The sequence below is a fragment of the Punctularia strigosozonata genome, assembly GCF_000264995.1.
Source record: "Punctularia strigosozonata HHB-11173 SS5 unplaced genomic scaffold PUNSTscaffold_17, whole genome shotgun sequence".
Classification (NCBI taxonomy): Eukaryota; Fungi; Basidiomycota; class Agaricomycetes; order Corticiales; family Punctulariaceae; genus Punctularia; species Punctularia strigosozonata.
In genome coordinates, this window is record NW_006767449.1 from 255708 (window position 1) to 278760 (window position 23053).

The following is a 23053-nucleotide window of genomic DNA, read 5'->3' on the forward strand; positions in this document are numbered from 1 at the left end:
TACTTAGATCTATTGCCTAAGTCAACACTCAAATATCTTCCTAATTCCTATGTCGTATGTCCTGGAGTGATACTTAGATCTATTGCCTAAGTCAACACTCAAAAGCGTCTTGTCGCTTTAACGTATCCTATTTCCTATAACGTATGTCCTGGAGTGATACTTAGATCTATTGCCTAAGTCAACACTCAAATGTCTTCTTAATCTTGCTCTTGCTGCTTAATACTAATAGAGACTGATCTACAGTCTCCTGTGATCGATCTTTGATTCTAGGTGAAAGTGAATTCTGGGTAAAAGTGAATTGATTGCTTCGAAGGGCTCATATGCCCTCCTTTTATGCTAATTTGGCCCATACCACTCCATCCAATCAGATCACAGGCTTACTAAGCGCCTGCTGCGCCGCAGCATGCTTACTAATATCCGCAGCAAGCTTACTAATCAGCACAGCCTTGCAACACAGCCCTGTGATACCATAGCAACATGTCTGAGTGCCCACATATTTTCCCTTTTTCTGAGGCGTATTTAGACTACTCTGACCGTCTGATCCATGCTATGTGATCATGATAGGGTAGTAGACAGTCAAATGTGTACATAAACAAAACTATTACGCTACAAAAAAATATTTAAATACTAATATGAGTCAGTTCTGAGTACTGGGAAAGAAACTAGCATATCTAAGGATCGGCTACTATGATTGTAGTCACGCAAGTTGTACTCTATAGTAATTGTGAGTGGCTATCTATAGACTACCTTCGTGTTTCCCGCATGCATTCTACGCGTCTCGCACCTAATCACTTTAGGGGCAGGACAACGCCTATCACATGCACCAGGCCACCGGCAGCTCAACGCCCCGGTGGTTCCAGATCTTGAACGGATTCAACTCCGACTTTCCTGTTTCCTGTTCCCTTTGTCTGACATCATAGCTTCCCTTTGTAGACTTTAGTTTCCCGTCGCTTGCGACGGATCTTTTGGTCTGATCTTTCCACCTCTTCCGTAGATATGTTCCCTTTGTGTTCCATGCATTATCTCTCGTCTCTGTATGTTCCCTTTGTGCGCCGAACGGCGCCTCCGATCTCCGACTCTCCGACTTTTGCCATTGTTCTCTTTTATGCATATAAACTGTCGAACTGTACCGTAGATAGGCAGTTCGAATATCAACTAAGCTTTACTCTCTTCCTCCTGCGGACTCAGAGCGCGTAGCAGCCTAGCGCACGAGCTTAGGCTTGGTCCGCACCCGATCTCGACTCTACCAATGCTTCCAACTTATCGACTCCACGCCGACGCGTCTCCGACTCCGCTCCGACTTTACCCTTGAGTTTCTTCCTTCTATTTCACTCTATTCTACGTATTTACATTTCGGACTTCGGTCCTCCGACCCCGTTACCCCTGGTCTGTATTCGATCTTGACAATAGATCTAAGTATCACTCCAGGACATACGATATATGAAATAGGATATGTTGAAGCGACAAGACACTTCCAGAAGATAGGAAATAGGATAGGTTGTGGCGACAAGACACTTCCAGAAGATAGAGCGACAAGACGCTCCCAGAAGACCAACGACATATTCAGTGACTTCCCCATAAGCGTGGGAACAGATTTCAAGTACAGACAAAAGGACAGAGCGTAGTTCTCTGTTTATGTGAATACATTCAAGCGGCCCATTTCTTTCTCCTGATTCGACTAGGTCACCCCTGACTTAGATAGATTGGGACCCTAGGCAACTGTGTGACTATATACTAGCACTACAGTTCGACACCGGATGACTTTAAATACGAGGCCGAAGAAATTGTTGCTCACGAGTGGCAGAGACAAAGTACCCTATTTCTTGTTCGATGGACTTTTGGAGATAGCTCATGGGAACCATGGGAGAACGTAAAGGACCTGGCAATAATTGACAGGTACTTTGAAGCGCAAGGCATAAGTCGATGGGAGGATCTCCCTAGGAACTGTGAACCTATTGTGGGTCTTCCTGCACCTTCAGGTGCAATTGAAACTCCTCATGGTGTCGCTCCTGTTGGAAAGGAGGGGAAAATATTCTGGGCCGTAGGGCCCACTGGTATAAAAGTGCGCTATCATCTACCTAACATCGTCAAGCCTAGTGAACAGCTGCTGGACTCATAACCACATACTCTACGTCAACAAACACTCAATCTTGAGACCATGTTTCGCCCCAACAAGAACTTCAACACTTGTCTTGTGCCTTATCCGCCACCGGTGATTAACTTGCCGCATATGGCTCGCAACATCACGAGACTCTCCGAGCGCATCACCTATCTTGAAAGTATGATGGCCTTTGCCGCCTGAATACAGCGCTCCTGCACCCTCCAAGGGCAACTTCACACAGTGAGTGCCTGACTCCAACAGCCGCCCGATGTCATTACCCGCGTCTCTTGGATCCTTCTCAGGAGGAGGGGAGACCTACCAAAGGAAGGGCAGGGCTGGGGAAATCCAGTATCACCTGTTGAGGGCCAAGATATCAGCTATCAAGAAGCAGATCATCATCCCCGGTGCAGTGGGACTTGAGCAAGCCATGAGGCAAGCTGAGAAACCAGGGAACTGGTATGTGGTATTTTTGGTCAAGCATTACACCGAGAAGATTACTGAGCTCGGCACATGGGTGGCCACCAAAGGGCGCGTGTTTGCTAACAAGTGGACACTTCCCATCTGGTTTGAGAATGTGATCGCTCTCGAGGACAACTGGTGCGAGAAAATACAGAAGACTTCGAAATACGCCCCCGAGCCCAGCCACACGCTCGAGGAGACCAATAAGTGGGTTGAATACCTGAAGAAGTAATCCGTGTAGACTACGATTGTACCGGCTGCGGTTCTGCCACGGCAAGCAATAAAAGATCTGCCATGCCCTATTGGGCACGTCTAGGCTAATCACACGTGCACCTCCACCCAGGGCGTCTGAGGCCCTCAGATATGATTATCTCGGGCCCCTAAGACATCTCGAAATTCTATATATTACACGCCGTTTTGCCTGTATCTACAGTCTTTTGCTATATCACCGGATCCCACTCGTTTGCGCCTGACGTGCGTCGTGCCACTGCTACCGCCCGCGTCATCCTCAAGCTCGACCTTACACAGCTGTTCCGCAGGCTGCCACGCTTCAAAGGCAGGACATCTCAGTTTTCCGCGGTACGCAGTTCAACGCAGCGTGTCTTGCATTCATGTTCCATTCGTCAAGTTTTCTACTACATGCATGGTCGTTACCTATCTCGGAGACGGACGAGCACTAATGCTAAATATCGCAAGATCACCTTTGAGGATCGACATGTGTGGCATAAACTATCAAAACCATACCTTTCATGATGTACCGTTGACACCGTTTGCATGCGCGTTGGACCCATTCTCGGAGGTATTAACGCCGTGGGCTTCCGCGAGAGCCGCATCAACCTGCACATGCGAAAGAGCCGCGTCTGCCTTTCGCAGGTCGTGCTCGTTCAGGCTGCGGAAGGCGCCGCCACCTGGTGTGCTGGCACCGGACATGATGGACGACGCGCGCGAGCGAACTTTCATGACCAACGGGCTGCAAGCACGAGCAGAGTGAGCGACGACAAGCGATTGCGAGCACTTCTGAATGAACTCACAATGGGTACGAATCTTCTTCCTCTTCGCCGCCAGGCCACTGATAACCGCCACCATTGTAATCGCTCGTGGCCAAGCGCTGCATCTATCCGACCTATGATTAGTATGCGTCCAGGGACCATCCAAGAAACGAATTTTACCTCTTCCGTGAGCGTCCCAAGATCCCCAGGGGTAGCCAGTCCTCCAAAGCCCCGGAACCTCGGACTGGCCGGCACGCTGATGGGATCGATCTTCTGTGCTCCCGTAAAGTAGAATTCGTCGTCGCCCTCCGCGCTCCCGTAGAATGCATCGGGATACGCACGGCGAACAGCGAGCTGGCGCGCCTTAGAGTACTCGATTCCGAGGTTTTTCCAGTCGAGGAGAGGCGAAAGCCGCTCGACGCGGTTACGCTGGTTGATGCGCTGCCGACGTGTCTTGTTGCAGAAGGAGAACATATTCTCCGTCAATTCCGTAACTGACTCTTCCACGGACCGAGAGCGACGGTCAACGATATAGCAACCTTCATCTTGCGGTCGATCGATGAGATCTTGCATAAAGCAGCCGAACCCAGAGAGATTGGTGGTGACGGAAGGAATACCCATCTACGTAGAGTTTCAGAAAGTTATTCCCCTGCGATTGGCTTGTACGTACTACGGTGCACTCCGCGGGGGTGTAGCCCCAGGGCTCGTAGTAACTCGGAAAAACTCCTAGATGGCAACCACGTACAAACTCCTCGTAATCGAGACCTAGGATAGGGTTGTTGGAGTTCAAGAAGTCGGGATGGAAGACAATCTTGACTCGATCGTAGGAAGCGTTGAATAACTTTACCCTGCGGAGTTGATTCAGGATCGGGTCGTTGGCGTCATCCACCATGTTGTGAGTGACGATTGGCGGGAGGGCATTGCGTTTGAGAGCAAAGATACGGCGCTTAAGAGTAACTTTGTCTTCCTCGGAAAGGAGGTCGTCGGGGAGGGGGTTCGTGCCATGATCCCTGCCGGTCTTCATGAGCTCAGAGATCGAGTGATTGCTCGAGGTACATACCCGTTGGAGCGCGCCGCATGTTCGAAAAGGCGCTGACCGATCCGAGTCGTGATCTCGTTCACGGTGCTCTGCAGCTGCTTGGTGACAGCCTGACCTTTGAGAGACTCGATGGTGTATGACGCTGTTGCAGCAGGCATGATGATGAATGCCACGACGGTAGTCTTCGACCCTGCTTTCTGAAGTCGGAAATTCAGACCTGCGATGAGGGTATCAGGGAGCATGGTCGGATCAGACGGAGTTGAATGTGCTTACGGGCCAGCGCCTCGATGAACATGTCGACGCCCTTGTTGCGGTACTCATAACGCCCGGCCGTAAAGAACTTGGTATACAAGATGAGCGCTGGCGGAGGTGTTCGGGGGTTGGTTCCAACTTACATATAAAGTGTTGTCGATATCGAAGTCGTAATGGCCATAGAAGTGGCCGCGGACGAACTCGTTAATCTTTGCTTTCGCGGTTGAATGCAAATTCTGGAATTCGTGCATGGCTTGGAACTTGACGACGTTGAGACCGTTAGGAAGTACCCCATCGGGCTTGCGCTTGAGTAAATGCTCGGATTCGTAAGCCGTGATATGCGAGACGGTCGTGAAGACATCAGCGCAATGAGCGGAGGATCGCTCGATGCAGTAGCGATGGTAAATGCCACGCTTGCCCGCTTCATGGTCGACATCGAAGTATTGCAGGTTATTATAGAAGTCGACGGAGCCGGCACATAGGTACCTGCCCAGAAGGGTAGCGTGGGTAGTGAAGACGGTTGTTACGTCGATCTGCCGCTTGCGGCAAAGTGGGATCGCTAGGCCAGCTTGCCACTCGTGAAAATGAGCGATGACGGCAGTGTGCCGCTGACGAGCGACATACTGGGAAGTTGGATTGGATAAATGCGCGTCCCAGTCTCGTCTAACAACGGACTTACTTCGCCAAGGAACCACGCTACGAGATAACCAAAGACGATAGTCTCGTTCGTTTCGTGATCGTTCGGTGGGGTCGGAATCCCTGCGAGATTCCAGAGGTCTCCCTTCCACTCGTCCAACCTCGAGTACACGCTGCCCGTATCAAACAAGAGGACGTGCGGCGCTCCTTCGATCAACCATCGGCCGTAGAGAATTTTGACACCCTGCGCACGCATGGATTCGAGCGTCGCAGCGACATCCGGATCGGAGGGCTCCTCGGCCTCGACCTCCATGGGGGCGGTCTTGTAGCTGAGCGGGCCGATGAGGCAGTATCTGTCGCCGAATTCCTGGACGGTGACGGGGACCTTCGTTTTGATGACGGTGTAGATGCCGCCGACCTTGTTGGCGACCTCCCAGGCGCACTCGAAGAGGAGGGGATTGCGAACGTCGCGCTTTTGATCGGACATGGTGAAGTGCGACGGCGAGGATGGGGTACGTGGTGGGCGAGTTGATTGAGAGATATACCGTATACGCGTCCGGGTGTGTCGATGACGTCGGGAAACCCACGTGATTTACCCGATCGTGGATGAGAGCGGCGGTTTGCCCCGTGGGGAATGCTCGTATCCGTTCGCGAAGCTCACCCGGGATCCCGCGCGGCTCGGTGTATTCCCGTATCTTGCAACTATCTCGACCATCTCTTGCCCTAAGGGAGCGTGCCCGGGCAACATGTAGGGCTCTGCACGTCTCCCGACGCACGCTCAACGGCACGTCATCATCACCCCCATGGCACGTTCCTGCTCCTCCGGTCCGTGTGCGGAGCTCCCGAGCGGGAAACCTCCCAAGGAGACCGCCGCGAATATTCTCACCCCAGACTTCAGAGCCAAGAAAAATGCAACCGTAAACTGTCTCATAAGTATATGTCACTGCTGTTCCTGAGGATTATGCACCGGCAACTACTCGTGAGTTAAGAAGATGCTCATGCAAGTCAGAAGATCGGTTCATGCGACCGGCTAAGGCAGTCGCCCGGATCTTCTCCGGCACATCTTCCTAATATCAACTCAGGCTAGCTTTGCTAGCACGAGGGACGTGAGCAAAGACGAGACGAGATTGACCTTACGACGCATCATCAGTAACAGAAGTAGCGAGGAAATGATCGACATCACCTGGTTATTCGTCAAGAGGCCAATCCCGCTGACGACTTTGACGTCGTCCGAGGAAGTCTTCGCGAGTTTGGAGTGGTCCGACAGGATCTTGTTCAGCGACTTGGAGTAGCGCGTGCGCTGCACTGTGGCCCCCAGGAAAGAGTCCATCTAGAACGACGTATCAGCGCTCACTTGGAATGGCCATCGACAACGATATGAAACCGCGTACAAGGCTCCCCAAGCCCCCGGCGAGAAAGCCCCATGTGAGCAACTGAGTTGCATGAGTGGTCCAACCCCGCCGGCAAGCAGGCACTTCGATCAGCATCGACGCCAGCAGTGTGAGACCCATGATCGATCCGCCTGCCACCGACGCGAGGGTGCCCATCGTAGACATAGCACCATTCGTACCGGGAGGAACCGACTGGTGCAGAAATGTTAGTTCAATTGTTCGCGCACTGGGTGAAACAGAAGTGCCTTGAACGTGGTTACGAGCCTCGGGCGCGACTTCGAGAGGATACCAAGCTCAGACGCGAGCGTATCCCCGAGGCAACACGCAAAATGCCTAGCTGGGCGGAGAGCACACAGTGAACATACATAACATCCGCGAAAAAACCACTCTGTCTACATACCCTAGGGTGCCGAACAACAAAGCCCTGCTAAGACCATTTGCGACGTCGGAACTAACAGGACACCACTCCTCCGGCTTGTACGCGACCTTCCCCGGCTTCACCCCGATTACCCTGCCCAATGGGTCTGATAACCCTCCCAGCCATCCCGGAGCGAAAGAGCTCGCCCAGACCGTCGCGCACACCAGCGCACTCCCGGAGTTACACAAGACCTGCATCCAGTCCCGGTACCCCGCATCTTCGTAGCCCTCTTCGTAGCTTCGCTTCAGCGCCTTGCCGACCTTGGTAGCACGCGAACCGACGAGGTAGAATACAATCAGGGACGTGCCGAAGGCGCGCAACGGCGGCGCAAAAGTCAGGAATCCGACGAGGAAGGCCGCAAACGCGCCCGAGGGCGAGAGCGAGCGTTTGCGGAGGCCGTGCAGAGAGAGCAGCGACGCTATCCCGAAGGGTAGATAGAGGTGAGATGGGACAGACATGATGAGAGGAAGCAAGCACTGCCACGGCCCGACGGGGTATGGAGATGATCTACAGTCTACAAGACGCTCAGCGGCCGCTCGGTCTTTTCGCATTAGGCATTTTATTTGTAACACCGAGCATGACTAGAGTGTCGAAAAGTATGTACATTGGTAGGATAGCAGATTTCTAAGGTAATTTTGAATTGGTGGATTCTCGGATCGTGTTCGAGCACGTAGATGAGGATACAAATCCGTTTCAAGCTTCGCTCTGGGTGGCCTCTGTACCGTGAAGGTTCCATTTGCCGAAGAGTAAGCTGAGGGAGCATTTTAAGTCAATGCGTTGGAAGTCGTGAGCGATCGTGTGTACTACGCACTCGAAGGCGGCCATGATGGTCCATTTGCGGTTGTCCGCCTCAGGGAAAACAAGCGACCGCGGGCCGTAGAATACCTGTTCAGAAATCAGCATGATGTAGTGAGGTGCCGGTGTATCGCGCATGTAAAAATATAACCTCGTCGTCGACTTCGTCAGGCTTCCGCGGCAGACAGTGAAGGAATTTCCAGCCGGATTTGGCACCGCCCTCCTTACAGAGAGCTTCGGTAACCTGTCGAAGGACGATTATTGCGGACCATGTACGCAGTGAAATGTTTTCCATACCTGATACCCTTGGAAGTCCTTCAAGCGCTGGGCCTTCTCAGCCTCTTGTCCCATGGATATCCTTCGGAATGCGTGAGCACCGAGCCCCGGCAAAATCTGACTTGCGGACTCGCCATGTATCAGTAACGACAACATCTGCACCGTGGACAGCTTCGCGAGGATCACTACCCCACCAGATGTCCTTGTCGCACCCGAGCTCCTTGACGCGATCCCAAACTGGGGTAGGGCACTGGTAGGCGAGCTGAGCGGGTGTAGCAACACGGATCTGTGGATACGGTGTCAACAACAGACACATGCGGGACACTGCACTACGCTTGCCTTGTGGCCGAATCGCGGATAAGTCACAAGCATATCATGCAAGATGTTGGTTGAATCGCCCAGCCATGTAATGGTGAGAGGTCGCAATTCAGGGAGCGGTTTGTAGGCACCCTTTCCTTCAACGGCAGTTTCCGGTGCTGGCGCATCAGAGGTGAACAGATGAGCATGTTCATGCAACGTCAGCAAGTCCGCGAGAATCTGGGTCGGATGCCAGAGAGAGGACAGAGCATTGAGCACGGGCACCGGGGAATATCGTGCCAATTCCTGGAGGCGTATGTTGAGCGCGTTTTCAGCCTTGTTATAGTACGCAGAAAACAGCACCTCGATTTCTGCATGGTCCCCTACGCGAGCGAAGATGCCTTGACACATTCCTCCGATGACACGAGCCGTATCGCGGGCAGACTCGTTCACACCCAGTTGAATATCATCCCTGCCCAAAAATAGCGCCCTTCCTCCGAGCAGCGTAGCGGCCGTCTCCGCGCTCACGCGAGTACGCGTGCTCCGTTTCGAGAAAAGGAGGGCAATGGACTTGTTGAACAAGGATTGAGACGGCATCTTGAGTGGCTTCCGGCGCGAGGATTTGCCCGTTTGCTGAGGCGCCAACCATGGCAAAGAAACTTGCTTCAGAGTATGTGAATGAGTGAGTACACGAGTGATTGCAGGTGTAGAGAGGTCTGCCAGTGTCATGAGATGAGGTGGCATGACTATGGCCGTTGTGAACGTCGGAGGAGAAAGTTGAAGTCACCGAACTGGTCGATCTTGATTCCTCCGATCCATGAATCGCGATCGAGTCATTTCGCGTCATTCGATTATATACATAAGTACATAAGTATTCATAGGGAACGAGTTCCAGAGAGCAGTACACACAATAGTCGATCGTAAGGTGAAGCGATTTGTCCGAAGTGAATAAACAACGTGTAGGAATACACCAGACGGAATGCAAGGTACGTAAGAATCACGGAAGACGAATGATCGCCAGTCATGGCTGATTGTGAGGAGAATTCGAGGTTACAGCAGCCATTGACGCAAGCTGGGAATAGGATAATGTCCCTGTGGAGGGCATCACCGCTCCACTGGCCGACGGAGTCAAAGATGGGTAAGACGAAGCTCCAGTTGCCATACTACCCGGTATCGTCGAGGAGGCTCTGCTTGGCGGATCTAAGGGCGCCGGTGTTGTACAACCCGTCCTGAAACCATGTTTCTGTGGCGGCCCCGCATACGGTTGCTGCCAGGTGATCTGCCCGTTGGGATATTGACTTCGTGGGACGACTGCGCCCGCAGCTGGCGGGCCATACGACTGACAATCGCCATTAGTCCCGGTTAACGCCTGATACGCTGTGGCCGGGTATCCTACGTAAGGTTGCCCGGGCACCCCAATGGGAAAAGCGGACGGTAATCCAGATGGCACCTGAGTGGGTGGCAGAGGCGGGATCTGGGTAGGCGGCCGGAAATGTTCCGGTTGAGTGGTGACAGCGGGCGAGCTCGGTGCACCCGAAGGCGGTGATTGTTCCATCTTCGACAAGGCGGCCATAGCTGCTTGTAGTTGAGCTTGAGAGGGCCAAATCATCTGCGTCCCCTGTTGGAGGCTGGTCGTTGGCCACAAAGCTAGGTTTTTCTGCCGCTGGTAGGAGAATAGCGCGTCCCATTGGGCCGCGGTTGGCATGATGGGCTCCGTCAACGATATTGAAGGCGCGGGCGCCAGAGTCGCATGCCTTGGAGTGAAAACTAAGCGGGTCCGATCAGTATAGTGCCGTGCGGATGAGGAGAGGACAACTGACGATTCTCGGGAGCAGGGTCTTTGGGCATCTGCCCAACCGGCACGCCTTCGGGTGTGTTGCCTAATATAACACTACTCCACTTGAATTCACGCTTAACACCCTTGTCCCATAGCACTTCTACGCTGCCTGTTTCTGATATGACACGGATTAGAGACACCTCGAAGACGCCAGCGCTAACCCGAATCTTGATGCGCGTCATCGGGTCAAGGGCGAGAAGATGGTTCTTCATCTTGTCTTGTTTAGCTGATTTCTTTGCCTCAAGCCTCGCCTGGATATATATCAGCGGAGTTGCCATATACTTGATACTGGCCACATACAGGATTGTGTTGTGAGCAGAGCACCTGTACCTCTGTCTTTTTGATGACCTTGAGGACACGGGGACTTGACGCGGGCTCGGATGGGACGGTACTCGAATGTGTCTCAGAGGCGCCCTCAGTGCTGGGAGCTGATACGAGCTCGGTGGGGGGTGCGTCCATCACGGTTTCGCCCAGCAATACGACCTCTTTCTCAACCTCTCGCAAGACAGAGAATATGATGCCTTGAGCAGAGCCGTGTCGCGCACACGACACGTGGAAGGCCTTAGAGCATTTGCCCTTCGTGCATTGAATAGGGGCTCCGTGGGCTTTCGCACGAGGTTTCGTGCACGCGCTGCATTTCTACGTAAACTTGGTGAGGGAGTGTCTCGGTATGCTCTTCGACGACATACCAGATTCCAGCGATCTTTGACGATGCCGTCCACGCCGAATACAACACGTTCCGTTGCCCTGGTACCATCTTCACGAGGTTCCCCAACTTCTATCTCATCCACCCAAGTCTCAGGTACCACGCTCGCACAGTGTTCGTGAGCCATCCAGGGATGGTTTGACCTGGCATCCTTGGCATGCAAAGGTAGGTCGTGCACCCTCAACAGGTCACTCGTGCTGGACGACACGCAGAGACAACATGGGAATGAATCCTCCTCCGGCTTTGGGCCAAGCTTCAGCTTGACAGTGATCTTCGGCTTCGGAACTGCGGCGACTTCCAATTGCTCATCCTTGACCGTCACTTTCTTCTTCTTCTTCGGTGGTCCCCCCTCGCCATCGGGCTTGCGTTTGCGAGGCGCACTGCCTGAAACTCGAGGCCGAACGTTCTCTTTCGAGTTCTTCTGGTCATGACGAATAAATGCGGCTTCAATTCGCTCTTCTTCCCGCTCTCGCAAGAGCTCGTCGATATTGATCGATACGCTGCAATCAAAGCAACATGATTTAATCAATGAATATGCTTATGGCGGAAATAATATTCGTACCTGTCACCAACACATTTACAAACCTGCGCCTTCCTTGCAAGATCAACCCAACTGTCCAAAGCAAAATTCACGCTCTCCGCGCAGTTGAATCCAAGATTGAAACCGGCATGGTAACCTCTCGGGTACGTGATGACGAATTCGCCGGCATGTTGTACTAGAGTGTTAGGTTTGCACAACGCTCCAGCTAGAGTCTTAGGAGAGGCTAGATAAGACTTGTGACGAAGGAACTGCGGACACTGTGATATATCTTTCGGAAAGAACCCTGCAGAATTCGATCAATACGGAAACTAGGCCCAATGATGAAGGACGCTAACAGACCTTTCATGGTCTGCTCCAGCGCTGATGCGCGGCCTTGGGGAATAGCGTACCAATGTTTTCCTGCGCCAAAATGTATGTAGTTGATGCTGAAAAGGTCCATATCCTCGACGTGCCAAGCAAACGTAGCGCGCCACATGCCGAAATAGAGGTATGGAGTGTTCACACCGGGTAAGCCTTTCGAGGAAGCGGGCAAGAGTCGGGTCAGTAGGGAAGGCAGGTGTGCCACATTCCAGGACGTAGTCTGGTCTGTGAAGAGGGAGCCAGCGGTGTCCGCCCCGTACCATGCAGGCTTTCCCAAACCGAGGTTCCGCCAGTAATGCCGCTCGAGCTCCCGGCAGAACTCTGGTGTATACGACTCAGGGCTAGTCTTGGGCGGAAGCCAGTCCTTGTGAGCGCTGAATGATTTGACGAACTCGGCGTTGGCTGCCATTTTGGCAGCATGTTCGGCATCCTTAGCTTCCTTATTCTTGGCTGCGCGACGTGCTCGAGCTTTCTTCTTCGTTTCTGCGGATGGCGGGGAGAATTCGGGAGGAGGGTTATCCAAAATTGCCACTTCTTCGTCAGCAACGGCTGGCGTCGATAGATTTCGGGTGCTACGGGGCGGGGAGAGCAAAGCAGACGCGCTGTCATCCATGGGCTCGTCTTTGACGACCGGTTCCTGGGGTTCAGCCTTAGCTGTCCTGCCCCTCCGAGTGGTTCTTCCCGAGGTCCTTGTGGTGCGATGAGCGCTATACGGCCCGATCTCTTCAACCCCGGGCGCGCGGTACTCGTCTTTCGAACAGTATTCGAACCATTCTTTAACCGTCATCATCTTGCGACGTCCTACGTTGGTTTGCCTGAAGAGCCCACCCCCTCCGAGCATGTTCTGCTCGATGGGATTCTTGATTTCAACATTAGCGAGTTGTGGCTCGACCGGCGGCAGTGAATCTCGCCTATAGGGATCACATGATAAACACGACCGAGATTAACGAGAGTATAACGTCAGTAGATACCGCGAAACGCGACGCACCATTCCTGCGGTGGTATCACTTTCACAATCCCGCTGCGCATACCCCAGCACTCAATGGCCTTCATGTATCCCTCGAAATCCCGGAACTCAGCCATGGTCGGCTTGAAGACGGGGATCCCACGCTGTGCAAGCGGATCGTCTGCCGGATCAAGCCACGTTTTGCCATTCGATTGAGGAGAGAGGGGGAGTTGTATGTCAGAACCGTAGAAGTGGTCTGGTTGCACTGGCTGCATTGGTGTCGGCGACCGTGACGGAGTCAGCGAAGGCGTCCTGCTAGACAGCACGGACTCCATGATGAGTAGCCGCGATATTGCTTGTTGAAGCTGGTCCGGGCAAGAAAACCGCCGGAAATAGTGGAATAATTAGGCGAGGGTGTCCGTTGTGGTTGCAACCGGTGCTGGTCGTCGTTGAGGAACACGAGTTGCGGTCGTCGCCGTCGGCGCTGGGCCCTCCTGCCGCAGGGGCGAGTCGAGCCTGGACAGGAAAGAGGCACATGACTTCTTTGTCATGGATTCTCACCGCACTCGCCTCAATACCATGAAACATACCGCAAATTAGAGCATTTCCGCTGCCAACGGCGGCGATACCAATATGTAGTCACAGAGACCAAAGCTATAGCGTTCTGAAGCCTTAGGTATCTTCTTTGATCCGTTGAATAGTTGGATTGTACATGTACTCAAATCGTACGTTGATATGACTTGACTCAGAGTCAGAGCGTTCCATCACGTAACCAGCTAAACTGATATTTGATATTGTCCATCGCTCATAGCTACAAGCATTTGTCGAGAGCCGTGCCCGGCCTGTTAATGGTCCAACGGTGACATCAGAACATCGGAGCACTGTCGATAGCGCCTCCGCGAAGCGTGCAGATAACCATTCTCCTGTTCAGCGTAGGAACAAGCATAAGGCTGCAGCCGCGCTCGATAGGCCAGACAAATGCATAAGATAGCTTGGAGGGAGGCGTGTATCAGCCCAAATTCAGCGGGGGCTCTTGGCAAGCTAACATAATATGCAATGAAGTATATTGAGACCAGAGCTTCGCAACAACGATCTGGTATTGAGCTCACCTTAGGAAAAACCCGTCGAGCTGCCTGGCACGCTGTCGCATGTACGAGTGGCGTACGTGCAGCGGGCTGTTCCGCTACCGGGATCACGTCGGCAATCTACCTAATACCTGCCTACCTTAAACACATATATAGTGTACATGCCGACTACCTTCGCGGTCGATGTAATACACGAACATCCTGGACCCGACGAAAAATCACAGAGCGTTTACACTGCCCCCAGGGCCACCATCACAATCTCACTTAGCAAAGAGATCTGCAAGTCACGGTGATCGTCGTGAAGCCGGAGTCGATCCAAGTTGTTTAACTGTGACCGCATCCGTTGCGATTGCCGAAATTGAAACCTCGGGCTAATACTACGTGGAGAGAGAAGCTCGAGCTCAATAATGGTATGGTCGTCACGGTGGTCATCGTAGTTGCGTGTACATGTACTGCGGCGCGCTTGCAACCTACATCATCTGATGATTCCGATCAGCCATGCAGTGAAGCGGTGTCGACCCAGCCAGCGGTGTTTGTCTCTATGCATCCCTTACTACTCAGGCGGTTGTAAAGGGGCTTGATCTGGGTCTGATCCAACAGCTTTGTGCCGTGTGTCGCGGACCTGACCGAGCATCCGCACCTTGCTCTCTTCCTTGGACGTTTCCCGCATTCCCTTCCTTCTCGCAACACTGGATGTTACCTTCGCTCTTTCTCTAGTCTTTCAATTCCTTGGGCTGAGCTGTTGATAACTCTCATTCTATCTTTTCTGGCCTCTGTGGCGCGTATTCTGCGGGCAGTTCGAATCCGGGGCTGTTGTAATCTCGATGCGGGCTATACTTCATTTTGTACTATGGACGATTCTCTGGGTGGGTTGGACGTGGGCGGACAACACCATCGTGCCTGTGCCGTTCCACTGGGGATTCTCAGATAAAGTGCGCTTATCCAACGTCATTCAATTCCTCCTCGAGTCGTTCTGATGTTTTATTAGTCGGTATCCACTCAGTTATTCGAGTGCTCATCCCGGGGCATTTCACTACTGCCTCTGAACTCGAGCGACCCTAAACCGTATTACCTTGGTACACCCCCGTACTACCTCACCGCAGCGGAGATCGGCGGAACACCTACGACACAGATGATTGGCACTAATTCCAGCAATCTGACGTGGACTGTGACACACAAAGCTGGTGCGTCAAACTGCCGTGACGACTTGCATGCGTGATACCGACGCATGCCTGCAGGGACGAAATTGCTTCTAGCAGTTTGGGACTCGCTTGGAAATACAGGCGGAGTAGGTTCCGCCATGTATACCGTGCAGTCTGGGCACTCGAGCAGCTGCATTCCTCCTCCTCCCTCCACCCCGCAAGTCCAGATAAGTTCAAAAATCTCAGACGGTCACAAGTTGAAGACGTGCGAGGCGTGGGATCTGGATATTGTGGCCAATGGAGCCGGTCGTGCGTTCAAACTGCTATGGTTTAGCGGGCTAAACTCACGCCCTATGGCCAACCGTACACAGCCTTCAATGTCAGCCTTATTGCGGCAGGTACTGGCGTCACGAACGTGACGATGAGCACGGGGGACACGTTGCTTCAGTACATCAACCGAACTCCGCCAGACGTGAACGTCGCGGCTGTGGTGGTCGATGCGTACGATGCCCCGCTCACTGCATGAATGTTGTCTGATTGTATTCTCCTACAGTAACGGGAACTTCGGATCCGGCACGCCATGGGTCCTGACGACAGGATCGCGTGACAACGATTGCGCAGGCCTGATTACACAATCTCTGTCTGCAACCCAGGCACAACAATTAGAAGCGGGGGAGGGTCAACATCAGCATCGATCCCTTGCTCTCGGTTTGGGGATCACACTACCTCTCCTGGCTCTGTTTGGTGCTGTAGGGGCTTGGTGGTGGTATAGGCGCCGACGGGCGCTGGGACAGACGTCAGACTCCGAAAAGCAGTTTGGTGGAAACAGGGGCTTCGAAAAGCTTGTAACCCCGGTGGTGCTTCCAGTGTCACTCAGTACCGACTTTTCGCCAGCGCAGATGGTGGCCATAACAGGCGGGCTGTACTCGACCCCACAAAGCCTCCATTCTCCATCGTCGTCCGTGATATCCGGTCCACTGGACCTGATGGCACGTCCTTCCATCACCACCTCCCGGTCCACTCTCGCCACGCTTTCCGATGGTGGTTCGCTTGCCCCGTCTCCGGTGCTTCCCAGACGCACCACGTCCGTGAACTCGCCATCCCCGCTGACGATGAGTACTCGGCAGCGCAAAGCTTTGGAAGCGAATGCCCGCAGGCCAGCACGTTCTGCGACTGCGCTGGGAATAGGGTCTTCTTCCGAGCCCATCCGTCCTCCGGCGCGATCAGCCTCCGCGTTGCCGAGCTCAGTACGCCCTACCCGACCTCGGCAACAAAGCTTGGAGCCAATCCTGGACGATTCACTTGCGGAAGGTCCAGTGATCCAACACCAGGATGGGGGAGCACTTCCTGAACTTCCGCCGCCGTATGCAGATCGTCGAGCCTGAGATGCCCGTCAGCTTCCATGTATACATATCTTGCAGTCATTGCAGAAGGTACTTCCGCAAGAATAATTGCATCAATATGTACAGTACGCCCCATACTCAAGTAGTAATTTTCTTGCTGTTGCTTTTATTCTTCGTATCGCGTCTAAGCATATATTGGCGAGGAGAGCGTGGGAAACATAGGAGGTGCGTAAACGCGTCGCGCTTGCGCGTCCAAGGGCTACGCATCTCCTGTAATCCGACAGCTATGGACCACTTTCCAACGAACTGGGGACGCCCGGTAGGTCATGGACGGAACTCTTTTGCTGTCCTTGATTGACAGGGGTACAGCGCCACGATGGTTTCGACGCATACGCAACGTACCCAATCCACCAGCGACCCCAGAATGGCCACAAGGATGTATTCGCGGATGGCGTTCAGCGGACTCAGTGCGTGTCATGTCGCCTGCTCTTATGGCATATGTAATAACTGCTGCTACAGACAGCCCATAGTAACTGGCACCAGTGTGCTTGCTATCAAATACAAGGATGGCATTATGATGGCTGCCGACAACCTTGGTATGATCTCACTGATACCTTCTACCATTCTGCTGACACGAGTCGAACTATGAAAGCATCATACGGTTCTCTTGCTCGGTTCAAGGATGTCCAACGTCTACACTCCATAGGCAACTACACCGTTCTTGGCGCCGGCGGAGACATGTCCGACTTCCAATACATCCAATCCATCCTCGATGATCTCGTCATCGAGGAGTTCACGGCTGGCGACGGCCATGACCTCGGCCCAGCAGAGATTCACGAATACTTGGCTCAAGTTATGTACGCGCGCCGCAGCAAGATCAACCCGCTCTGGAACTCGTTGCTCGTTGGTGGGTTCAAGGATGGCAAGAGGTAACGTATAGTCAAATATCACGGCCTGTAGTTCCCGCGTTTTCAACTGCTTGGTCAGGTTTCTGGCATATGTTGATCTGCTTGGAACTACGTACTCGGCTTCAACCCTTGCAACTGGGTACGGCTCCTATATAGCGCAACCCTTACTTCGCAAGGCCGTGGAAGGCAAAGAAGATGATTTAACGGAGGAGGAGGCGCTCAAGATCATCGAAGACAGTATGCGTGTCCTATTCTACCGTGACGCCCGCAGCTTGAACAAGGTAATTATTCTACATACTTTTTCGCGTAGTCGTTCGCTGATGTCATCTCTCCGTGCAGTACCAAGTTGCTACCATCACTGCGAAAGGCGTATCCATTTCGGAATCACGGAGTCTCGATACTCAGTGGTCGTTCGCGGAAGGCATTCGTGGTTACGGCGCACAGACCCAGTGAATTTTGTGTTGTATTATATGTTATCGACGATCTGCTTGAGTCGAGCGTCCATCCCCGGTGATGCCTCACGAATTGTACGGCATAATTGCCCAAACCCTCGCGTCCAAGCTTGCTATCGGTGATCGACCACTCAGTAGAAACGATCACCTAGCCGCTGTCCCACGTTCAAGACAGGAAACGACGCAGCACCTGTGTAGTACTCCCGCATGTCTTCCTGGCATTGGACGACTTGCAATGGATGCGGAATGAACAGCCATGCATGTGCATCCCAAGGGGGCCTATGCAAGAGTAACAATCTGTACAAGTAGTATACCCAGGAATCCACGATAGCGACGGCAAGAAACGATACTAATGAATGTTATGATACGCGGCACCCATCCACACATAGCACCCTGAGGGACTTGGTTGTTATTCCGTCTATGCCCCAACATTCAAATGTCACTGAAAGAGTCAGACGAGTCTCTTATATAGACCCTCGCGTACCAAGATGCCCGATCAATCATTCCTCGTGAATAGACGATGCCTTCTCCAGCTCTTCATGGATCGAGAAACCAAGCCGGCGCTGTGTCTTTGTTGCTTTTCTCCCTCCGGTGGACCTGGATGTCCCTGGTCAGCGGATCTTCACATCACCTACGTACAACTGAGGAAACGCACCTCTGTTCCTGGCATACGAAAGAACTAGGCGCGCCTTCCCAGTCCTCAAGCACATACTTACCCCTACTCAGGCCGCCTTCGTCTTGCTCCTCCGGTCCTCCAAACAAGTCGAGAGCAAGTTGTGTATGACTCACTCCCGCGTAGGTCGTAACACATCGCGGATTGACCAGTATCCTCGCGGGCCTGAAGACGTTGTTCGGGATACTGAGCTTGCCCTGGTATTCCTCCCACTCATCTTCGTCCCCTTCGCCCTCCGTGGCGTCCTCATCTTCGGTTTCAGGCATGGCATCGAAGTCGGAGCCGACATTCGCATCTTCATGTGCTTGCTTATCCTTCCGCAAATCCGCCGCATCCTCCCTGACCTCGTCAGTGTCCCCTTCCCCGCCGCCCACAACGCCGCCCACTTTCTGCTCCGGCTTCACAAATGGCTTTTTCTCGATGGGCGCTGCATCCGGCTCCCCGTCCATCAACAGTTCCTCATCCACCTGTTCAACCTGTCTCCTTGCCTTGGCCTTCTTGCCGTTATTCCGGCTTCTATCCTTCCTACGCGCAGCCTCAATCTCCGCGTCGACGTCGCGCATGCCCTCCTGCGCCTGATGAACCCATAGATCCCGGCAGAAGTACGCCTGACTGGAATCGAGGCACGGCGCGGCGGGATCACGTTGGGGCGGTCCGCCCAAGACGGCCTCCGTTGCGTTGAAGAAATCCTCGCCATACCGATACGAAATGCCCTCGTAGTAGCTCTGCGCAGGGTCGACGACGTGCGTCCCAGACTCGCAGCAGAAGACTTGGAAGGGAAGGTGTTGTGCGTAGCGCTCGCTACCGACCTTGTCGCGCGGCGGGCCGGCATCGGGCTTGGAGGACGACTTTGACTGACGGAATTGGTCTCCGTCGATATCTCTTGTCCTCCATCTGCATTGGCCAGATATCAGTGATTTTCGAAAAACGGAAATAGGTATATACAGACTCACCGGTCAGAGAAGATATAAAATCCATTATGTTCTGCCCAGTCCATCCCGCACACCATCGCCGCGTCATTCGCAAGACTGACTTTGATTGTCTCGAGGATGTCATTGGGACAGGTGAAGCCCTTGAGCCAGATGACTCTGTGGAACTTGACGTCCCTTCTTTGGTAAAGCTCGCGTAGCGGTTCGAGCGCAAGATTGCGCATGTGCGCCTCCTCGGCAGGATAGTACGCAGCAGCGGGGTCGACAGTCATTCCTGGAACACGACGGATGCGAAATGGCACGCCAAGGAGGGTGAGTACAGCCTCGCAAAGATCGGTCAGTGTTTCGGTGGAGTCGGTCGATGAATAGTCGAGCATTGAGACGAAGACATTCTGCGTGCCGAGTCGCTTCGCAAGCTGGACGATGACCGCGAGCTGGTCAACGAGGAAGTGATCCGCCGAATGGATGACGATAGCGATGTAGTACAGGCGGTCTGACCGCGCGAGGTCATCCCACGAGTCAGACAGAGCGCTGTTCTTGTTTTGTCCGAAAGGGCGGGACAGCGTCGGACAAAGTGCGGCAACCCAACCATTGAGGGAGAGGAGTTGTTCAATGGAGCGCAGGACGCCTTGGGCGTCCATCTGAGATGTTTCCTCGCTGGTGATGCTGCATACGCGAGTAACCCGTCGACCATTCGTGAGCACCAGCGCCGCTTCACAAACACGTATGCACAGGGGACTCACTAAGGCATTTCATATCGCTGCCAGAAGTCAAGGTAGCCATCCCTGACTTCCTTGTCCAACATATCTTCCCTCTCGTCCCGTCCCAACCTGACCTGCAGGAACTTGTGCCTCTGGACATCCAACGCGCCGCCGGCTCCTGTGAGGCCGCCAACGCCTGCCACCCTTATCTTGTCCAGATAATTTTGCTCCCTAATTTCCAAGTCATCTTGGCCGCTGCTTGAAGAAGATGTATATATAACGAGTAGTCTCGCGACAATAGCGAGGCCGACGATATATGCGACCCGGGTCAGGCTTCGGCGGCGAAACGACAAGGCCATGGGTTGTGGCTGTGTCAGAGTGCCCTCCGGAGTCGGGACCCGCCAAAGCGCCAGATTCTGTGATGTCTCATTATACCAGGAATGATATTCTTCAGTCGCTCTATCTGTTTGCGCTGTCAAATATCTGGTATCCCGTTCACTCCGCGCAATACTCACGACTGTCCACGGCTCACCTGGACCGTCGCTGGCTTTTCAATAAGTCACATGATCCTGACGACATTGAGACGCCCGAGTGTTAATTCTGTAATACGGCCTGTTCGATTCCAGATCTTCTTCTAACAGCGTGCTCTGCGATAATATGGAGGAAACATCAACGTTCTCGTCCTCTGGAGCAGAGGCTATCTCCCGCCAACTTGATTCGGATCAAGTGCACGTCGTTCTTTCCGAGGAACATATCCGGGACCAATATGACACTCAAAGAGTAGCTTCGGAATTGATATCCGGAAATTACAAACGGGTAGGTATGAATCACTCACCCGTGCGCGTTTATCGACATTTTTCTAGATCGCTCTCCAATTCCCCGACGAATTGCTACCGATTTCCGTCAGCATATATCGACAGCTCAAGCGATTAGTTGGCGAAGGTCATGATCTGTTTGTCCTTGCGGACACATCATATGGGAGGTGAGCTATTAACGCGTTTGCGAATTTCCATCCTTTAGAACATGCATCGTTATATAACATGAGCCATCTAGCTGCTGCGTAGACGAAGTCGCCGCTCAACATGTCGACGCCGATGTCGTGGTGCACTACGGCCACGCATGCATGAGCAAGTTCGCAGCCTGCGGTACCACGTATGACATGATGATCAATTGACGACACGATTGGAAGAACTTCCCGGTTGCCGGTCATCTATGTTTTTGGCAAGAAGCCATTGGACGTGGTAGGCTGTGCCTCCCACTTAGCGAAGGTGGTCCGATCGAAAGAAGAGGGAAGCAATTTACGATCTGTGTTGCTGAAGCATGACGTAAGATACGCGCATCGAGCTGGTACGACCCTCAATTCATGAATATCACAATGGTGTGCAGCTAACGGACGTTCAGAGGACCTTCTGGCACAGATCAAGGAGGCGCTACCAGAACAAGTGCAATTGATCTACACTCCGCTACCGTTTTCGTCAGCTCCGTCACCATCCAACGCTACCATAACGACAGACCAAGGCGAATGCGAGCTTCCTGCACTTGTAGATAGGGATCCTTCGCATTGCATCGTTCTGTACGTCGGCGACGAAAGCCTGGGCCTGACCAATTTACTCTTGACGCACTCCGAGTACGAGGTATCTGCAGCCATACGCGTGCCTAGCCTGTGCCTAAATTGACTATTCTACAAGGTTTACTCCTATAATCCGGACTCAAGTACTTTCCGACTCGAGTCAGTCAAGACCAATAAGCTCCTCATGCGACGATACGCGGTTCTCCAGCGTGCACGCGACGCGGACGTCTTCGGAATCCTCGTCGGCACTCTCGGAGTTGGTACGTTCCCCTGCCACGCCCAGAGAATCCTGGCCCACAACTTACCGTGTTCATCTTACAGCATCCTACCTTCCCCTCATAACCCACTTACGCAGCGTACTCAAGCGTGCCCAGAAAAAGAGCTATACAATAAGTGTGGGCAAGCTTAACCCCGCTAAATTGGGCAACTTCGCGGAGATTGAATGCTTCGTGCTCGTCGCTTGCCCGGAGAACAGCCTGGTGGATGCTAAGGTTTGGATTCCATTATGGGCACCCTATTCCGGACTTTCAACGTACAGCATCCAGGAATTTCAAAGGCCAATTGTCACACCATACGAACTCGAGATAGCCTTGAAGGCGGAGCCGAGCTGGACAGGGAGATATGTCCTGGATTTTGAAGCGTTGCTGACAGCGTACGCGCAGAAGGGCGAGGATGGTACGTGTCACCTAGTGTATTCCGCTTTATGTTTACTGGCGACCGCAGACGAGTCCGCCCAGCGTGAGGACTCCGAAGAAGAAGATCCTGATCAACCAATATTCTCACTCGTCACTGGCAAATATCGACAAGCCAGACGATACGGTGGTCAGCCAGGTTGTGATCGATGTACATGCACTTCTTACTGAACCGTCCCGGCGCCATCCAGGATCATCCCATTCAAATGTGGAAGAAGGCGCAGAATCTACTGCGGTCGCTATACGCAATCAAGAGAATGCATTAGCAACCATTCCAGACAGCGCGGCTGGTGAGTGCCGAGGGGCGCGCTTCCTTGTTGACCTTGCATTGACTGTCATGTGCGCAGGTCAATTCCTCCTGAATAGAACGTTTAAGGGTCTCGAGACGCGCCTGGGAGAGGATGCTCCCAGCGTGCTCGAACAAGGCAGGAGTGGAATCGCAAGAGGGTATCAAGATGATCATAGATAGCGTATGAAGGGAGTCCGCGATGATGGCGAGACTGAAGTGATACACA

At 53.1% G+C, this 23053-nt stretch overlaps 10 protein-coding genes across 10 annotated transcripts in view; 5 read left to right on the forward strand and 5 right to left on the reverse strand.

Annotated features, from left to right (window-relative positions):
• PUNSTDRAFT_24587 (uncharacterized protein) overlaps positions 1–1852 on the forward strand; it is a gene marked incomplete at both ends in the record, with an annotated part of 3854 nt that extends 2002 nt beyond the window's left edge. The window contains one exon of the mRNA XM_007388199.1: positions 1747–1852. Coding sequence (XP_007388261.1) covers positions 1747–1852 — 106 coding nt within the window. The remainder of the gene's footprint in view (positions 1–1746) is intronic.
• Positions 1853–2369: 517 nt separating this feature from the next.
• Positions 2370–2792, forward strand: PUNSTDRAFT_138508 (uncharacterized protein; the record flags this gene model as incomplete). The annotated part of the gene is made up of 1 exon (XM_007388200.1): positions 2370–2792. One exon carries the CDS (start codon positions 2370–2372, stop codon positions 2790–2792), a length of 423 nt encoding a protein of 140 aa, XP_007388262.1.
• A 184-nt stretch (positions 2793–2976) lies between these two features.
• PUNSTDRAFT_55501 (glycogen synthase) lies at positions 2977–6278 on the reverse strand. Its single transcript, XM_007388201.1, has 9 exons — positions 5520–6278; positions 4984–5463; positions 4862–4928; positions 4610–4805; positions 4220–4559; positions 3730–4170; positions 3592–3674; positions 3305–3530; positions 2977–3242 (listed from the first exon to the last, which is right to left on the reverse strand). Exons 1-8 carry the CDS (start codon positions 5961–5963, stop codon positions 3308–3310), a joined length of 2274 nt encoding a protein of 757 aa, XP_007388263.1. The 5' UTR covers positions 5964–6278; the 3' UTR covers positions 2977–3242; positions 3305–3307.
• A 109-nt stretch (positions 6279–6387) lies between these two features.
• PUNSTDRAFT_108231 (uncharacterized protein) lies at positions 6388–7743 on the reverse strand (the record flags this gene model as incomplete). Its single annotated transcript, XM_007388202.1, has 5 exons — positions 6388–6608; positions 6660–6806; positions 6868–7059; positions 7095–7200; positions 7268–7743. 5 exons carry the CDS (start codon positions 7741–7743, stop codon positions 6555–6557), a joined length of 975 nt encoding a protein of 324 aa, XP_007388264.1. The 3' UTR covers positions 6388–6554.
• An 89-nt stretch (positions 7744–7832) lies between these two features.
• Positions 7833–9419, reverse strand: PUNSTDRAFT_55502 (ornithine carbamoyltransferase 1). The gene is made up of 7 exons (XM_007388203.1): positions 9017–9419; positions 8696–8959; positions 8491–8642; positions 8378–8438; positions 8232–8324; positions 8097–8170; positions 7833–8036 (listed from the first exon to the last, which is right to left on the reverse strand). The coding sequence occupies exons 1-7, from the start codon at positions 9395–9397 to the stop codon at positions 7979–7981; spliced, it is 1083 nt and encodes a 360-aa protein (XP_007388265.1). The 5' UTR covers positions 9398–9419; the 3' UTR covers positions 7833–7978.
• A 75-nt stretch (positions 9420–9494) lies between these two features.
• On the reverse strand, positions 9495–13506 carry PUNSTDRAFT_108236 (JmjC-domain-containing protein). The gene is made up of 7 exons (XM_007388204.1): positions 13086–13506; positions 12077–13008; positions 11759–12020; positions 11180–11696; positions 10791–11129; positions 10474–10741; positions 9495–10420 (listed from the first exon to the last, which is right to left on the reverse strand). Exons 1-7 carry the CDS (start codon positions 13376–13378, stop codon positions 9675–9677), a joined length of 3357 nt encoding a protein of 1118 aa, XP_007388266.1. The 5' UTR covers positions 13379–13506; the 3' UTR covers positions 9495–9674.
• Positions 13507–14718: 1212 nt separating this feature from the next.
• On the forward strand, positions 14719–16772 carry PUNSTDRAFT_92833 (uncharacterized protein). Its single transcript, XM_007388205.1, has 5 exons — positions 14719–15060; positions 15117–15312; positions 15367–15579; positions 15642–15771; positions 15824–16772. Exons 1-5 carry the CDS (start codon positions 14953–14955, stop codon positions 16653–16655), a joined length of 1479 nt encoding a protein of 492 aa, XP_007388267.1. The 5' UTR covers positions 14719–14952; the 3' UTR covers positions 16656–16772.
• A 120-nt stretch (positions 16773–16892) lies between these two features.
• PUNSTDRAFT_55506 (proteasome endopeptidase complex beta subunit) lies at positions 16893–18159 on the forward strand. Its single transcript, XM_007388206.1, has 6 exons — positions 16893–16932; positions 16983–17080; positions 17133–17209; positions 17266–17542; positions 17601–17802; positions 17861–18159. Exons 1-6 carry the CDS (start codon positions 16900–16902, stop codon positions 17972–17974), a joined length of 801 nt encoding a protein of 266 aa, XP_007388268.1. The 5' UTR covers positions 16893–16899; the 3' UTR covers positions 17975–18159.
• A 19-nt stretch (positions 18160–18178) lies between these two features.
• Positions 18179–20635, reverse strand: PUNSTDRAFT_108245 (glycosyltransferase family 69 protein; the record flags this gene model as incomplete). Its single annotated transcript, XM_007388207.1, has 4 exons — positions 18179–18570; positions 18629–19540; positions 19600–20241; positions 20319–20635. 4 exons carry the CDS (start codon positions 20633–20635, stop codon positions 18474–18476), a joined length of 1968 nt encoding a protein of 655 aa, XP_007388269.1. The 3' UTR covers positions 18179–18473.
• A 298-nt stretch (positions 20636–20933) lies between these two features.
• On the forward strand, positions 20934–23007 carry PUNSTDRAFT_76272 (diphthamide biosynthesis protein; the record flags this gene model as incomplete). The annotated part of the gene is made up of 11 exons (XM_007388208.1): positions 20934–21092; positions 21140–21258; positions 21330–21407; positions 21466–21623; positions 21678–21910; positions 21965–22106; positions 22168–22337; positions 22392–22535; positions 22584–22677; positions 22730–22828; positions 22886–23007. 11 exons carry the CDS (start codon positions 20934–20936, stop codon positions 23005–23007), a joined length of 1518 nt encoding a protein of 505 aa, XP_007388270.1.
• Between the last annotated feature and the right edge of the window lie 46 nt (positions 23008–23053).

Coding starts and splice junctions, on each gene's coding strand:
- PUNSTDRAFT_55501 (XM_007388201.1), bottom strand. CDS start 5,963: ATGTCCGATCAAAAGCGCGACGTTCGCAATCCCCTCCTCTTCGAGTGC. Junction 4,560..4,609: donor CATGCGGCGCGCTCCAACGG/GTATGTACCTCG, acceptor GAAGACCGGCAG/GGATCATGGCACGAACCCCC. Junction 3,531..3,591: donor GAAGAAGATTCGTACCCATT/GTGAGTTCATTC, acceptor TCGTGCTTGCAG/CCCGTTGGTCATGAAAGTTC.
- PUNSTDRAFT_55502 (XM_007388203.1), bottom strand. CDS start 9,397: ATGCCACCTCATCTCATGACACTGGCAGACCTCTCTACACCTGCAATC. Junction 8,643..8,695: donor ATCCGCGATTCGGCCACAAG/GCAAGCGTAGTG, acceptor CCGTATCCACAG/ATCCGTGTTGCTACACCCGC. Junction 8,325..8,377: donor AGGACTTCCAAGGGTATCAG/GTATGGAAAACA, acceptor GTCCTTCGACAG/GTTACCGAAGCTCTCTGTAA.
- PUNSTDRAFT_108236 (XM_007388204.1), bottom strand. CDS start 13,378: ATGGAGTCCGTGCTGTCTAGCAGGACGCCTTCGCTGACTCCGTCACGG. Junction 11,697..11,758: donor TGTAAATGTGTTGGTGACAG/GTACGAATATTA, acceptor CTTTGATTGCAG/CGTATCGATCAATATCGACG. Junction 11,130..11,179: donor TCAAAGATCGCTGGAATCTG/GTATGTCGTCGA, acceptor AAGTTTACGTAG/AAATGCAGCGCGTGCACGAA.
- PUNSTDRAFT_92833 (XM_007388205.1), top strand. CDS start 14,953: ATGCGGGCTATACTTCATTTTGTACTATGGACGATTCTCTGGGTGGGT. Junction 15,580..15,641: donor TGTGGCCAATGGAGCCGGTC/GTGCGTTCAAAC, acceptor AACCGTACACAG/CCTTCAATGTCAGCCTTATT. Junction 15,772..15,823: donor GCGGCTGTGGTGGTCGATGC/GTACGATGCCCC, acceptor ATTCTCCTACAG/TAACGGGAACTTCGGATCCG.
- PUNSTDRAFT_55506 (XM_007388206.1), top strand. CDS start 16,900: ATGGACCACTTTCCAACGAACTGGGGACGCCCG. Junction 17,081..17,132: donor GATGGCGTTCAGCGGACTCA/GTGCGTGTCATG, acceptor CTGCTGCTACAG/ACAGCCCATAGTAACTGGCA. Junction 17,210..17,265: donor GATGGCTGCCGACAACCTTG/GTATGATCTCAC, acceptor GAACTATGAAAG/CATCATACGGTTCTCTTGCT.